Below are 16,077 nucleotides of genomic sequence, written 5' to 3' on the forward strand. Positions count from 1 at the left end.
GTCACTTCCAGGCTTAGAAATGGTACCTATTCCAGATAATACACACATGAAGTCAAATCAGGGCTATCCATTTACATTCTCAGGCTACTGGGGCAGGGGGTGTGCAACCGGGGTCTAAGGGAATTTGTGAAGGCTCAGATGTCCTCACTACTAGAAATATCAAGATTCCATATCATGATGAGAGTCCTTATATTTGGAGAGGGGATGAGGAGTTGCAAACTTTGAAGTGCAGGCCCAGGGATTCTTCAGCAACTTCTTTGGGAGGCTTAGGCATACGTTTAGCACTGTTAGCTGATCTGCAGGTGGCTGAACATGAGTGACCATAGTGGAAGTCTAGCACATAGAACTGTGAAGAAATAATGCACTTAAATGGGGAGGCTGCTAACCCCATGGGCCTGTGGGTGCAGGAGGGACTGCCCAGATAAACAGATGGTATGGCTCTAAAAGAAACAGCTTCTTGAGGCTCAGTACATGTTCTCTGCTCCACCACCTGTGTCATGAGTCTACTCAGGATAAAAATATGAGCGGTTCTCACAGGTCGTAACCTTGTTTTCCATAGTGCTGTAAGAGTGAGCACTCCAACCTGCACGAGGGCCAGTAGGCCTTGACTGACCTTCCTGATTTGGGGTCACTACAGTAGGCACATGTGGGAATGTCACATGGGACCTCATCATGTGATTAATTCGGTGTCCCCCTTCTCTTTTAGGACCAAAGATGATGATTCCACCAGGAGAGTGTACGTATGCTGGCAGGAAGAGAAGGAAACCAATTCAGAAGCGGTAGAGTATCGTCCCCTTCATCCTGATATCCCTGGGGAATGAGGGACATACTGTGCCTTCTTGAGGAGAGGGAATTTTATAGGCAAACATAGTATAAGAGAGACTTTGGAGAACCTTTCTGGTGGGCATAGTCATGGTGTCCTTCGGGTCTCATATAAGTGTGGCCTGTCACTGTCTTTCTTTAGCAGGTAAGCTTATTTAAGGCAGCTTTCCTGACCTAGACACAAAGCATTAGCTGGAACTGGTGGAGGTCTCATCTGGGTGTGGGATATGTCACTAGTATGTTTGGAACATTTGTTCTCTTCAGCAGTGAGTCATTCTGTCTGTGGAAAGTGCCTTTGGGTTTAGTACTCACACTCCAAATGACAAAGGCTGTTTGGGGTGCATTCTCCTCACCCAAGGTCTCTGAAGGTATAAAGATAAGGGAAGCCAGGGTTCAGACCCTTGTCCCCCAGGGAATTCAAAAATCTTTGTCTGTGGTCTTTCTGCCTGTTCTGGGCTTAACCTGCAACCCACAGAATGGTCAAAGTCAGAGGTGTGTGGTGGTTCCAGCAAGACCAGGGTTTAGAAATCAGCTGAATTGCAGTTTGCTCACAGGCTGCCTCTGGCTGTTGGTATAGAATCCGCTGTGTATATCATCAGCTGTGGTTGTGTGTGCATGTGTGTGTGTGTGCGTGTATGTGTGTTACAACACACACACACCCACACACCTAGAGAGAGAGACAGAGAGAAGGGGGATCAGTGTTCTGGATATGTGATACAGTGTGTGCATGGTACAACTGTGTGTGAGACTGGGGTGCACCCATCAGTTGCTCCTTCTCTTTGTAAGTGACAGAGCTACCCCTGCTGGCCTCCAGGGCTACAAGATACTGTGTTGGCTTAATACCCTTGGACCCAAAGCCTGACAAGAAGCTGAGGTTATCCTGAGTGTGAGACTGGATTTTGAAGTTGGTCATTCGAAGGTTGGAGCCGCCAAACAGTGGAGCTTGAGGTCTTTGATAAGAGGAGAGCTGGGGTAACAGCTGAGTGCACTAAAGCCCATGAGAGTAGGCATAGAAATGTGCTCCTCTATGACACAGATTTAGATTTGTTTATATAACATTTATCATATAAATAAGGAAAGAAAATAACTTAACCACTCAACTGAAACAGTGGTATCTGGTGGGCAGTGTAGAAGGAAGTTGAGCTGAGTTTTTTGTCTTCATAATATTTTAACTCCAATGCAAAAGTGAGGCCATGTTTGAGGCATTAAATACTTACATTTTATTTTGTTTCGTTTATTTTTGAGACAGGGTCTCATTATGTAGCCCTGATGGGTCCAGAATTCACTATGTACACTAGACTGGCCTTGAACTTAGTTATCTGCCTGCTTCTGCCTCCCACTGCTAAGATTAAAGGCAAACACATTTTGATTTATGGATGATCTGAAAAGAGAAAGCTTGCCTGGCTCACAACATAGGGGCTGTCTCTGTACCCCGTCCCCTTTCAAGAAGCATCTGATTTTAGAATTTTCTGTGAATGCTTCTTGAAATGTCTCTTCAGTGTATGTTTCTTCCTTGTCTATATGTACTCATGTTGTATACATACTTGCATACCTCAGAGTCTTTGTCATAGGCTGTACTTTCCCTACTAAACAACCTGAGTATATGAAGTGTGCTTTCCAAGGGTTTATCTTAGTCCTTTGCTGTCCTTTAAGCTCTGTATTCTCCAGCTGCAACACAGATCTGCAGCATGCATGTCATCAGCCGGGATCCTTCCACCTTTATCCAGGGAGCTTAGGGATGTGGCAGCCTGATGTTAGTGTCACCTGCCATACTGTAAGTGGCAAGTAATTTGTAAGAGTGTTCATTCAACTATCATTTTTTCACAACTGTAGGTGTTACCTAGTAGCTATGAGTATTTCTGAATCCATAACTTTCTCCCAGAAGTTAATGTCAGGTGTCGCCAGCAGCATGTTTGGTGTTCCTGTTCCACATCTCATCCTCTAGGATTCCTGGGATTTTACCACGTACAGTGTCTTCATTTCATGACAATGTGGAAGTTGTAATACTCAAGTCCCTGATTTTTTAATCTGTTTTTCTTTTCTTTCCCCCCTAAAATAGATGTGTGTGTTTGTCTGTGTGTGTACACACATTCGAGCATATGTGCATTCACATACATGTACCATGGTGTGTGTGTGTGTGTGTGTGTGTGTGTGCAAGTCAGTTCTGTTCTTTTATTATATAGGTCCCCAGGCTCAAACTCAGGCCAGTAGGCTTGGCATCAAGTATTTCTACCAACAGCTCTCTCACTGGCCCACATCTGCTTCTTCTTCACTGGAGTATAATTGAAGTACAAGTGTTTCAATTGGCCTGACAAGGTTTGTAGCTGATCAGCTTTTGCCCATGAAATCACCAGCAAGTCAAGATTTCAAATATTCGGCCACTCCAAAAGTCTCCTTTTGAACTTTAGTTGTCCCCACCACCTCTGTCCCCAGGCGACCTCTGCTCTACTTCCTGTCACTGTGGATTTTGCACTTCTTGTGTCCTGTTTAATTGAATTACATTCTTTGGAACTATTGCCTTGCATAATGACTCTGGAGTTCCTCTGAGTTCGTGCATCAATAGCCCTATTTCTTTTTGCCCAGCTATTCTCTGTTGTGGGAATATTCCAGGTTTGGTGGACACCTAGATTGTTCCCTGTTTGGGGGCTGTTAAAGATTCTGTGGATATGCCACACCAATTCATTGAGAGCCGGGTACTTCTGTTCTTCTTGGGCAAATGCCTAGAGAAACAGTTGCTGCATAACAGTGTGCTTTGCTAATCTTTCCCAGAAACCTTCAGGCCATTCTCTAATGTCGCTGTATCCTCTTATGTTCCAGTTACAGTGAAACAGGGCCTAGGCCCCTCTGTATTCTCCAGTACTTACATTGCCAGTTTTCAGTTCCAGACACTTTCATGAGTCGGTAGACTCTCAGGGTTAATCTGTGTTGACTTAAGGAATAATGATGTTGGATGTAATTTATGGGCTTGCTTTTCATTCATACAGCCTCTGTGGTAAAGCATTTAAATAATTTGCTTGTTTTCATTTTAGATCATCTCACTATGTCATGAGAGTTCTTTATATACTCTAGATACAAGTGTTTGTGATTATTTTCTTCCAATCTATTTTCAGCTTTTTCATTTTGCTAATACTGGTTTTCAAAGGATATTTTGGAGGCTGGAGAGATGGCTTATCAGGTGAAATGCTTTCCGCTAACCACGAGGACACGAGTCTAGCTCCCTAGCACCTACACAAATTCTGATCATGGAAATACTCATCTGTATCCCCAGAGCTGAAAGTAGGGAAACAGGTAGATCCCAGTGGTTTACTGGCCAGGCAGTCTAGCACAAACAGCAAGCTTCAGGCTCAGCAAGAGACTATGTCACAAAAAATAAGGTGGAGAAGTCTGATGTCAACCTCTGTCTTCTTCTGACATGCACACCAGTTTATAAGCACGCACATACACATGCATGAACAAATGCACACATCTATACATTCACAAGACATTTTAAGCTGAACATAGTGGTATACCTATAATTCCTGTAATCAGAAGACTGAAGCAGAGTCATGAGAATGAGACCAGCCTAGGTTACATAATGAGATGTCTCAAAGAAAAGTAATCTAAAGAACTTTTGATAAAGACAGTTTTATTGTGCATGTGAGTGTCTGTATGTTCTTTTTAAAATTTATTTTATTTTTCTTTTTTTAAAAAAAAAACAAACTTTTATTCATTTTGCATACCAATCCCAGTTCCTACTCCCTCCCCTTCTCCCATTCCCTCCACCTATACTGCACCCCACCCTCACCCACTCCCCAGAGAGGGTAAGGCACATTGCTTTGGGGAAGGTCCAAGACCCTCCCTACTATATCTAGGCTGAGCAAGGTATCCATCCAAAGAGAACAGGTTCCCTAAAAGTCAGCACAAGCAGTGAGTGTAAGTCCTGGTGCCACTTCCAGTGATCCTGCAGTCTGCCCCAGCCATACAACTGTCATCCACATTCAGAGGGTCTAGTTTGGACCTATGCTGGTTCCTCCCTTGTCCGACTGGAGTTTGTGAGCTTCCATTAGCTCAGGTAAACTGTTTCAGTGGGTGTCCGCATCATGGTCTTTACCTCTTTGCTCATATTCTCATTCCTCCCACTCTTCAACTGGACTTTGGGAGCTCAGCCCACTGCTCCACTGCGGGTCTCTGCCTCTGTTTCCATCAGTTGCTGGATGAAGGTTCTATGGTAACATTTAAGATATTCATCAATCTGACTACAGAGCAAGGCCAGTTCGGGCACCCTCACCTCTATTGCTTAACTGGGGTCATCCTTGTGGATTCCTGGGAATTTCTCTAGTGCCAGGTTTCTTGCTAGTCCCATAATGGCTACCTGCCCATTACTTCTTGCTGTTTCTTTCCTCTGGAGTCTGTGAGAATTCTATCTGGCCTCTACATTTGCCCTGGATTTGAACTCACCACAAGCCCAGAGGACCGCTTGCTTTCTAGATGAACTGTCCCTCCTGATCATTTACCCTTTCTTGGGGTAACACCTGCTTCATGGAGATGATATTGGGAAGTAGAGTGTGGAGTATAGATAGCAGAGAGCTGTATCCTGGTGTCCTGAGAACCAGAGGAGGAAAGCAATATGTACTGTGCTTTGGAACAACTACTCCTTTGCTGAACAATGCCCCACCCTGAGCCTGAGAGAGAGGATTGGAGTGCAAGGAACCAAGTGCAAGTTTGCTGCAGGCAGCACCCTTCATGTTCTCTGTATAGAAAGACCTGGTGGTCAGGGCTAAAGCTAGTGTAGGCACCACCCTGCATGGAGAGGCAAGGACACCTCTACCTTAGATTTAGATAGAGTTAGAAGTAAGCTGGGCTTATGACATGGGAGCCCTGCTCAGCTAAGGACTTCCCAGTACACTGTTGTAACTGGAGTTGGGGAGCAAGAATGGGAAGACACATGCCTGAGTAAGTCGTTGGGTGGTCCCAGGGCTATGGTAAAGAAGACAGACCTGATCTCTGAGCACACAACTCCATGTGGACCAATCACCCAGGCAGAGACACTGTTTGAGCCTTAAATATCTCTTCCAAGTGCCTATACATATCCCAGTCCACCCTGATTTTGCTGTCTTCCTCTCACTACTCAGCACTTCCATGGCTCTCTTCCATTTTCTAGTTCCACCCCTATCTGCCAATCACATGTCCCCTTTGTTTTGTGGGGAGTCCTCAGGTATCTGTCATTCACGTAGTAGACTCCTTGTCAGCTTCTGCTAGGCCTTCTGTGCCAGTCTACTTCATTGTCTGACAATTTAAAATAACACTGGAAGTAGACAGATAGCTAAGGACAGCCATAGAGGAAAAATATTTACAAATCTTGTACCAGATGAAGGTCTAACATACAAACAAAATTCTTACAACTCAAAACTAAAGGGCAACCCAATTAAAAATGTCAAAGGGCTGGATAGCCATTTCTCAAAGAAGATATATAAGTAAACAAGCAGAAGAGAAGATTCATAGCAGACAAATCATCAGGGAAGTGCAAATCAGAGCCACAAGGAAATTCTACCTAATATTCACTGACGATAATAAAATGGAACTAAGCAAGTGTAGACAAGTATATGGAGAAATTAGTGAGCCTGTGAAATGGTACAGATGTGTAGAATACAGTCTGCCATATCCTCAAAATATTAAGCACAAAATTACACAGATCCAACAATTCTGGCCCCACATGTTCAAGCAAAGTCTTCTGAGTGAATGCTCAGAGCAGCTATATCTACAATGATCATCAATGGAAAACCACCCCATTTGTTAATTGGTGAAAAATCAATAAAATGTGATCCATTTATATGCTTTAATATTACTTAGCCATAAAAAAGAATGAAGAAGCAAATACACATATTATAATGAGAATGAATCATGAAAGCATTCTAGTTTGTAAAGGCAGTTAGGTGCACCATTATTCACGTGTCCATACATTCAGATGAAATATTCATAACAGGTCAGTCAGAAATCAGGAAAGCAGTTTCCAACACCAAAGTAAGGGGTTTAGGAGAAAGTGCACATGAGGGAGGTACTTCCCTTCAGACAATGAAAATCTTTAGGTCAAGGAGAGACGTGCAACATCCTGACTAGCAAATGAAGAGACCGCTCACTTTTAAATGACTGATTATGTTATGTTAGTTAGATGTCACTTTTAAAAAGTAACAGCTCCTAGGTTTGTTGCTGCCTGACATTATTTAAAAACTGGGGAATTTGGGCCATTGGACAACTCCTCAAAACCAGAGAGGCCTCAAATCTGAGATTCCCTGATATCCCAGAAAGTGTTGGGCTGATGATTCAGATGGCTGATTTTTGCAGTTCTGACAATAATGGGTCTTTTTTGCTCTCCTGTCCTTTCCAACATTGGATCCACTCTGACTGCTGTGGTCTCTTCTAGACGCATACTGTGGGCAATACTGATAGTGAATAATCAGGAAGGTTTGTTTTATGCCACAATTAAGAGGTTCAGAAGAGGGAGACCTAAGAAATGAGGTGAAGGGATGTTGAAGACCACCTCTCCAGGCAGGCATTTGAATCCAGGTCAGTCTATCTATGAGTGAGCACATTTCCTGAGCTATACGAAGTGGTAGACAAATGACCTCTTGATCCTCCAGATGCTCAGGCTCAGAACTTTTCTGTGATGTCTGGCAGGTCCTGAAGTCCTCTTCTAGGCATTTGGACTACCAGGCCTGAATTTTGAACTGAAATTCTTTGTCCTGGGAACCAAAAAGACTAAGATCTGTTTGGATTACCAATGGGGTCAGGAAACTGTCACCATTCTAGCATGGGAACTTGTATTTTTCCTGTCGTATATTAAGTTTGGGCTGGGTGATGTGAGACTTTGAAGGAAGCTAATAGTGAGTCACCTGGCCCAGCCCTAATACATGGGAGGTACCTAGTGTTACTGCAACTTGATAGGTCACGTTTTGTTGGTACTTATGGGAGACTTGTCCTTTCCTAAACAGAAATGGAAGAGGGGTGGATTGGGGGTAGGAACAGAGTGGGGAAGGAAAACTGTGACCAGGATGTATAAATAAATAAATTTATATAAAAGAAAGAAAGAAAAAGAATATTTTTCCAGGCACATTTTTCCCAGACAGCCCTAGCCAGGTATCCTCCCTTCTCAGGAAACCTGACACAGAAGTGTTGAGAAATGCAACAGAGCCACACAGCTAGTAACCATGCCCTTCATCCTTGCCTGAGACTTTTCACACATTCCTCCAAAATATCAGGTTGAAGCTAACTGGTGCTTTTTTTTTCAGTTTCTTGACATGCATCTTCAAGAAGAAGTGTAGGCTGAATATTCTGTCCTGCCAGTCAACTCCCAAATAACTACATAGAGACTTATTATTAGTTATAAATGCTCGGCCAATAGCTTAGGCTTTTTCTAACTCGCTCTTATAACAACCCATTTCTATTAATTTACTTGCTGCTCATGGCATATTACTTCATCTTGTACACATCCTCCTTCCTCTGTGTCTGGCTGGCAACTCCGACCTTCTTCATACAAGAGAACTCTCTCTCTCTTTGTCCTCAAGTCCCACCTAACCTTTTCCTGCCTAGCTATTGACCATTTAGCTCTTTATTAAACCAATGAGAACAACATATCTTCACAGTGTACAAAAAGATTGTTTCACAACAAAGGAGTGATCTCTAATTCTCATAAGCATTTTCTGTCTGCTCAGCAACTTCAATGTTCCCATCAAGGTCACCACAGAGAAAGGTTTCTTGCCTGTGGGGCCATGGCTCCTGGTAGAACCTATATGACTAAGGCCCTCTTCCCACAGGAGGCTTACCATGGGGGCTGAGAAATCAAATCCTTCCAAACGTCACCGGGACCGCCTCAATACAGAGCTGGACCACCTGGCCAGCCTGCTGCCATTTCCACCTGATATCATCTCCAAGCTGGACAAGCTTTCCGTCCTGCGCCTCAGCGTTAGTTACCTCAGGGTGAAGAGCTTCTTCCAAGGTAGGACTGTCATGTGGACATTGTCCCAATCTAAGACTGACTAAATCTCACTTGTGCCATCTGAGTTCACTTGAGTCCAGTTAGGTTACACTTGTGCATTGCTAGGTCTGTTCTGGGTCCCCCTGGCCCAGCTGGGTTTCTCCTGAGCTCTGTTGGGTCTTACTTGGGTCCACCTGAATCCAGATAGATCCAACTTGGGCCTAGCTGTGATGAGACACGTGCATAATGTGTTATACCACCATGCAACCCTCCCTGCCCATGCATCTAGGTGGGAAGATCCTTGGTTGTGGGCTGACTCGTTTGTGGGATTCCTCTGGCTCCAGGTCAACAGTAACACACTTGCTTCAGGGTTTCTACCCACTTTACTAGGATGATCCTGGGTTCTCTAAGTGACCAGATACAGGACAACTCTGAGGATGGGGCTTCAAGGAATAAGGGAGTCATGCCCAGGAACAGGACAGCTCTGAGGGAGGTGATCCAAGAATAAGGGATCTATTCTGAGAGAGAGTAGAACTTCCATATGTAGTGGCTTCCATTTGTATTTTAATAAATAATACTTTTCTGATGATCAGAAAAGTAAAACAGCCACACTGACCAGCCTTACAGACCATACAACAATGACACACATCTTTAATACCAGTAGCCACATTAGTTTGTCATAGAAAACAGGTTGTATTGGTGCATGCTCTTAATCCCAGAACTAGAGAGAATTATAAAACAGAGGAAACAGCTCTCAGGCACAGTCTCATTGTGAGGTTTCCTGAAGGTATGTCACCATTTTCAGACTGAGGTCGAAGTAAGAGCCAGTGGCTGGCTGCTTTGTTTTTCTGGTCTTCAGGTTGAACCCTAATCTCTGCCTCTGAGTTTTTATTAATCATGCATCAGCCACAGGCATGAGGTCTAGTGTCCACAGTTAACCTTGTTTTCACCTTGGATACGACAAGGTTGGCTCAGGAATAACTTTGTATGCTCTCGCAGCCAGACTGATCTCCTGCCACCAAGCTCTGGCAAAGTCTTTTTGCTCTCTACAACGTGTGAAGCCCTGTCTTCTGGGAGTCCAGGGGCCCCCTACATCCTGAAACTGCAATCCACCATGGTTTAGAGATATTTTGTAATTTCTACTAGCTGTATTGAACCCTCAAAGATAGAAGGGCTCTGGACTTCCAGGCACACTGTGGCTTTGTTCCATGGAAGAAGGGCAGGGAAAGGTGCCTGTGAAGACTGGGGTGGGTTGTCAGAGACAGAGCCCTTCTCTGTGTTCAACATGGTTTCTACCATTGGTCTGTATTGAGAATTTATACCCATGTTCTGCCACATCATCTTGTTTCCTTAGATATCCAGGTTTTTGTTTCCTTGGAATCTTGGGTATCTGAAGGACTGAAGAATACATAGTTCTTGAAGACATAGATAGGATTGGGAAACTTCCTTTGTTGGACTGTGGGGGTGATGCTCCCCCAGCTTCTGCATTATATGGCAGTCAAAGGTAACAGATTTAAAGAGGGTTGAAATCTAAATGGTTTGGTTTCCAGTTGCTGACTTTTCAGGTTAGTTTCATGGTTACATATTCTGATGGAGTAGGCAAGATTACTAGACTCTGATAGCTCTACCCTCGGTGTCCTGTTAGCAAGAGAGACCTTTCTTGGCATGTGGGATGTTTCCAGCATAGGGCCCTGCTATCCTCAGCACATCCCCAGAGCCCTGGAGAAGTTTTGCTTTCCAGAATAAGGAGGATGTCAGGTGGAAATTTTGTATAGTGCCTGATCATCTTGATACCCTTGCCTAAGATCTTCCATAGGCACCCCTGAGTACTGGCTAGTCCCAGCCTTCTTGAATACCATACCACAGTGGAACTATGACAACACATTTTCATTTTATTATCTAGAGTTTCTATTTTTACACACAAATATATTGCTTTTACAAATTTCCCTCCACTCTAGGGCTCTCTCCCATAGAACCTCTATCTACTTTGGGGCTCCAGAATAGAGCTGCCTGCTGGCAATTCTTAGTTCTAATGGTGCTGCATTCAGTTTGCCTCTGAGGTTTGAGTGTTTTTCCAGGGCATTAGGGTGGGAAGAAATTGAGAAAATCTTTCAAAACATGCTGTGTCATCCTGATCTTGTACGTGTGTGGGAAGCTAGGATGGAATTGAAGCTTCTGACTTTGGTTTCTACAACGTGCCTAAAAGTGAGAAGTGTGACTAAGTCATTTCCCATGCTCCCATGAGCATCGTTAGCAAAACTCAAGGGCAGCCCCCCACCCCATGTCTAGACCACTCAAATCAGACTGTGGCTGCTGCCCTGAGTAGAAAGACTCTGTCCAGAACTGAAAATGGCTTTGTTTTCTATCCTTGCACAGCACTCACACATACACACCTGACCTTGGTATGGAGATAAAGGGTGGTCTAGTTTCATTCTTTTGCTGTGATAAAATATTCTGACCAAAGTAACTTAGGACAGGAGAGGATGTGTTCAGCTTATAATTCCAGGTTACAGTCTGTTGTTTTGGGAAGCCTAGGCAGGAACTTAAGGAATTTGAAGGCAGGCCCACTTTCTCTTCCACATAACTTTACCTTCAACCAAAGAACTCATTTTACAACCAAAGAAGCATGGTAGGAATCGTGGAGGATGCTACTCAAAGGCTGGCTTTAAGACTGGCCTGTACTCAGCTAGTACACACTTAAGAATCATCATCCTAGTGATGGTGCTACAGTGGACTAGTCCTTTCTATATAATTAATTATGATAGTCCCTCACAGATATGCCCACTGGCCAATATGATAATTGAGGTTTTCCTTTCAGATGACTCTAGGCTGTGTCAAATTGACAGGTAAAGTTCTTCCCTGGACAGGTCTTGATGAACTCAGCCAGGCCAGAGCTTGTTGGCCCACAGGAGATCTGCTCCTGATGTTTCTGGCCAATTCCAAAGACTGCCCAAGAGTTTGTATAAATGCTCAGTTGTTAACTTAGAAGTGAAGCGGTTTGCCCATCTTACCATCATTTTCAAAGTTCTGAATTGTGAATGAAGCACTACTTGTGGTTGGTCTTCCCACATCACTGAAACCTGAGGATCCCACTGTGCTGAAATGAAGTGAATTCTCAGGGTTCACAGACTTCCTAAGAGTGTTGTGGCTTCTGGGGACAAGATAACCTTTTAAATTTCTGTACTACACATGTTTTACCAAGGATTCTGAATTTTGTGATTCCCTTTAAACTGTACATAGAGAAAAAAAATTCTAAAATTTTTCCTGAATTCATTTTTAACTATGTGAATAGAAAAAAATGAATCTACAAAAATTGGATTTTAGTTTATGCTCGTTGACCCAAATGAATAAGTTAATTTCATTAAAATTGTCATAAAAGATTGTCCCTGAAAAGGACATGAACTGGAAACTCCAAACTCAGAGGGTGACAGTGGCATGGGAATCTGTTCGGAACATTTAGAGCTTCCTTTAATGGGTTAAAAGACAGTGAACTATTTTACTTTAGTTCATCTCTCATCTCATTCTGTGTAACGAGGCCGCTTGCTTTCATAGATCTTTACTTCCACCATCTTCTGTGGGTAACGGTCAGGGCTGGGATTTTCCACTTTTATAAGTTTTTCTATCCACAAAAGGGGAAATTTGGGTGAAGAAAAAAATAGGGAGTGTTTAGAAGAGACAGTTTTGTCCTATTACAGGGCAGGGAGCAGAGTTGGGTTCTTCCATGCTTATGTTAGGCTGGATCCTTGGATACATAGCACTGAGGTTCAACCAGAAAATTCTGAGAAATCTTGGCTCCATTATTACAGTCTAGAAATATCATAAGCTGGCTTGTCCCAAGCCTGCCCAGGGACTCCTTTCTGTCACTAGATCAAGGCCCAGGAAGACCTCCCAGGAGTATAGAGTCTCATGCATTGATATTAAAGATCATGCCCAGGCCTGGTTCATGGACAACATCTACCCAATAAGTCATTAGAATGACAAGATGCATCAGGCAAGCCACTCAAGGGAGAGGAGGTGATCCTAAAAACCAAAACAAATAAGAAAAAGAGGCAGAAAGGCCTAGCTTCATCTCTCATAAAAGCCTAGAGATTTTTCATGGCTACTCTTCTGCTACTGCTGTTGTTTCCTCCTCCCTGTGGCCCATACTCACCTGGGATGGAATCTGGGACCTTTCACTGATTCGTTTTGTTCTCAGCCTAACACCGCTTCCCACACACTTCTGGCTGTCCTAGAGTTCCTGCCCAAGGTCAGCCCTGGCCGCCATGCTCATTTGAACTGAACAAGCTCTTCTGCTTCATGTTAATCGCAGATGGAAAAATATAGACACGCCATGACATCACTAGGTGTGACCTGGGACCTAGAACTTGGGAATACAACATCTATTAGCATGTAAAAATCAGAAGTACCTTGAGATTGCTAATGATTTTGGATACTCGGGACTGATGTATACAATTATTAAACAAAATTGTGCCTTTTTTCTGTTCTCACTGAGGGATTACTTTTTTCCTAATGGTCTTTGTTATGGGTTAAATATTTGTGTCCTCTAAAAATGCGTATCTTGCAACCCAAATCTGCTGTGTGATGGTTTTTGAAGATTGGACCTATAAGTAAAGTAATAAAAGCTAAAGAAGATCCCAAGTTTGTGGCTGTGATCTGTCAGGATTATTGACCTTATGAGAGGAACACAAGAGCCCTCTCTGAATACAAACCCGCAATAGCCACTCATTTGAGGACATAGCAAGGTATGTGTTTATAAGTCAGAAAAGCCCCTCAAAGAGCCCAAATTTGCTATCATCTTGACCATGACCTCCAGCCTCTAAAACTGTGAAAAGAGAAGTCTCTGTGGTCCAACCTGCCCAGCCAGTGATATTAATACTGAGAATTGGGATGCCATTGACACAGACACTGAGATGTGCAAGAAAAGCTTTGGAATTGGATGCAGGATCTCTAAGATGTGTGCTGGGAAGAGCCAACTGGCTGGGGCACCTGTTAGCTGTAACGGCTCTTAGTGCCGGTCCTGGAATATTAAGAAAAGGAGGAGTGGTGCAGAACAGGCTCTTGATGTCTCAGAAAATATTTGTTATATTGAACAAAATTTAGTATAAATGTGTGCATTCGTGAGTTATTCTGTTAAGAACTCAGCAGGAACAAAGGTCTGGTTTTGGAAACCACTGGAAACGGGAGTCTTATTCATACGTTGTCAAAAGTGCAGCCTGACCGTGCCTTAGTGTTTTGTCCAGAGTAGAGCCTGCAAAAAGATGAGGCCAGACATTCAACAGAAGAGATTTCTCAGTAGACTGAAGGTGCTCCTTGATGATTTCCTTAATGCCTGTTATAAAATATGTGGAATGATACATTGAAAAAATTAAGAGAAAAGGAACCAACTTAAAGAGTTGAAAAATCCTTAGCTTACTCATATTGTAACAAGTGAGAGAGGAGGCAGCGGAACAACCACTTGTTAAAGAAGCTGTGTGGTATGAACCACGGATTTAATCAGCCACCGCAGAAGGAGGAAGAGAGAAGGGGCCAGCAGATATTTTCATCTCAGCAAAAGGAGATAGGGCAGCACAACAAAGTAATTCCACTAACAACATGCATTCACCATCAATAAAGGGGCAGTATGACCCGAAGAGAGAGTCCAAAGTTGCTGTGGGCTGAGGAAGCCCACCTATAGCTTTGAATCCAAGATATTTCTCAACTCCAATATCTAACTGGATTTACCTTGCTGGGTTTTAGCCTTTCATGATTTCTTTCTTTCTTTTCTCTATGTCTCCCTTCTAAAACTGGAATCCGTCTTCTATGCACTCTGCCACTGTGTCTCAGATGTACACACATGGTTTGAGTCGCAGGCTACAGCTTGGGGAATCTGCTCAGGGGGTCTATCATATCTAGGTATCTCCTCATGTGAGCAGAAGATGCTGAGATGAGACTTTAGTTTTAGATGTTAGAGTAAATGTTGATAGGATTTATATTTTTTTGTTTTGAGACAAGCTTTTAATGACCGAGCCATCACTCCAGTCCATGTTAAGACTTAACACTTGGGATCAAATAGCTTTCACAGTCATTGCTAGTGTATGAAAAGATCACGCTGATTGTTTTTTTGAACTGATTCCATTTTCCTACCTCTTTTCGTTGATTTCAAAAGATCAACCTGACCAATTAGAGACTGCCTTGATTAGTCCCTCTCTCCTGTCTCTGAATTCTTTCCCAGGACATAAGGAACTGAGGTTTGGGTTCCCTTCTAGCTTTCCCAGCAAACCTCTCTGTATGGTCCTCATTCTGACTCCGGGAGGATCTGAAACAGCCTAGGGCCTTGCTGGTCACTTCTAGGCAGGGTATATCAGTATTCTATCCTACTGCCCAAGCAGGCTAGCTTGGCTATTTGTACAAGTCTAGTGATACAGTTAAAACATAACTCTCTAATGAAAGAGCCTCGGGTGGGAGGATGAACCCCAACCCCACTCCTGTACAGTGATGCTGGTGTTCCTGATCCCCTTAGTAGGAGTAGAAGGGGAGAAGGAAGAAGGCCAAGAACTGTCCTGTGTGTCTGGCATGTCTCTAATGCACGAATTGACTTTGTGGAGCCCAGTCTCTGTGTAGAGATACCTTTCTCAGCCTAAGTACGGGAGGGGGAGGACCTTGGTCCTGCCTCAAAGAGGTGATGCCACAGGCTTAGTTGGCTTCCCAAGGGACACCTTACCTTCACTGAGGAGAGGGTGGGGGTGGGGTGGGGGAGTGGGAAGAGAGGAGAAAGGGGGAACTGGGATTGGTATGTAAATGACAAATGAACAAATAAATAGAAAAAAATGTGGTTTAATTTTCAAAAGATAAACCAGAATGAGAAAGCATAATCAAAGGAAAAGACAAGAAAGTAGTAAAAACTCAAATGGGTACAATAAATACAAAGCATAAAAGTCCAATATATCATTACTTATAAGAAATATAAATAGAATAACCATGCCAATTAAAGGATATTTTATTTTATAATATTGATATTTTATAATTTTAATATTTACAAAGAGCACATGTAACATCTAAGGGTTTAGAAAGAAAGAACAAGATATGGAAAGACACACCGAAGAAACCCTAACAGAGAGAAGACTTATGCCTTTGAGTCAACGTCCAAAATTTTCTTTGAAGTTAAAAAGCACTGGGGAGTGAAAGGGGATGAGTCAATACATAATTATTTAATGATTCATTTTGTCAGATGAATAAGATAATTTAAAATTTGTGTGTTCCTAGTAACTTCAAAATCTATAAAAGAATCATTGACAGAATTATAAGAAAAAGACATAAATTTATCA

The 16,077-nt window shown here is 43.0% G+C and overlaps 1 protein-coding gene across 1 annotated transcript in view; it reads left to right on the plus strand.

The window, feature by feature from the left end:
• Positions 1–714: 714 nt before the first annotated feature.
• The window catches only part of Ahrr (aryl-hydrocarbon receptor repressor), a 71,911-nt gene continuing 56,548 nt past the window's right edge, over positions 715–16,077 (plus strand). Inside the window, exons 1-2 of the mRNA XM_038324335.1 lie at positions 715–779; positions 8,613–8,794. Coding sequence (XP_038180263.1) covers positions 715–779; positions 8,613–8,794 — 247 coding nt within the window. The remainder of the gene's footprint in view (positions 780–8,612; positions 8,795–16,077) is intronic.

This window comes from Arvicola amphibius, chromosome 3 (genome assembly GCF_903992535.2).
Source record: "Arvicola amphibius chromosome 3, mArvAmp1.2, whole genome shotgun sequence".
In the NCBI taxonomy this organism is placed as follows: domain Eukaryota; kingdom Metazoa; phylum Chordata; class Mammalia; order Rodentia; family Cricetidae; genus Arvicola; species Arvicola amphibius.